This window comes from Gavialis gangeticus, unplaced genomic scaffold, assembly GCF_001723915.1.
Source record: "Gavialis gangeticus isolate Ggan-Ray unplaced genomic scaffold, GavGan_comp1, whole genome shotgun sequence".
NCBI classification, from domain to species: Eukaryota; Metazoa; Chordata; order Crocodylia; family Gavialidae; genus Gavialis; species Gavialis gangeticus.
In genome coordinates this window covers 49564174-49564924 of record NW_017728998.1, presented here as the reverse complement: position 1 = coordinate 49564924, position 751 = coordinate 49564174, and the positions used below count along the sequence as shown (strand labels likewise).

Here is a 751-nt window from a genome sequence, read left to right as displayed (position 1 = left end):
ACACACACACACACACACACACACACACACACACACACACACACACTTGTTTCTGTTTAAATGTTTCAGTTAAACTACCACAGGCTCCTGTGTGTATGCTTATTCTGGTTTAGCATAAACCTGTTGCAAATAGGCTGAAACAAAGCCAAAATAGCAACAAAGGTTTAAATAGCAACTAAGGCTATGTGTAGACGAAATGAGGAGTGTGTGTGCATGACACTTTAAAGTGGGCTAAATGCTTTTGCATTGCTTTAATGGTGTTGGTGTTTTCATGCCTCAGCAGCGTATTGCGCATTAATTCCAGCTGCTGTAGGAAATTCAGTGACGTAATGCGCCTTAAATGACTTGGGGTGCAACAAACTAAAACTCTTCTGAGAAATTTTAGTTTGCTGCCCCTACAGCTGCGGAGCGAAGCACCAGGCTTCATGCAGCTCCATAGCTCTGCAGGAAGCCCTGCAGGCAACCTGATAGCAGCACAGGAAGGCAAGCTCCGCCCAAGAAAAGTGGTGAGCCTGATCCATTTTTTTCCCCCCCTGGAGCCTGCCTGCCTGAGCTACATAGGGGCCCGGTTGCTTCCTTCTGCGGCTGCCCAAGCTGGGTGCTGCCTGGTTGTGGGGGGGGGGGGAAGCATCACCGAGGGAAGCATCAGCCTCCCGCAGCCCAGGGACCGCTCCACCCACCAGTAGCTCACTCTCCTCTCCCTACCGCCAGAGAGGCAGGTAAGTTGGGTGTGTGCATGACACGGGGGTTT

The 751-nt window shown here is 50.9% G+C and overlaps 1 protein-coding gene across 1 annotated transcript in view; it reads right to left on the bottom strand.

The window, feature by feature from the left end:
- Positions 1–423: 423 nt before the first annotated feature.
- Positions 424–751, bottom strand: part of PRMT7 (protein arginine methyltransferase 7) — a 131861-nt gene continuing 131533 nt past the window's right edge. The window contains exon 15 of the mRNA XM_019505307.1: positions 424–441. Coding sequence (XP_019360852.1) covers positions 424–441 — 18 coding nt within the window. The remainder of the gene's footprint in view (positions 442–751) is intronic.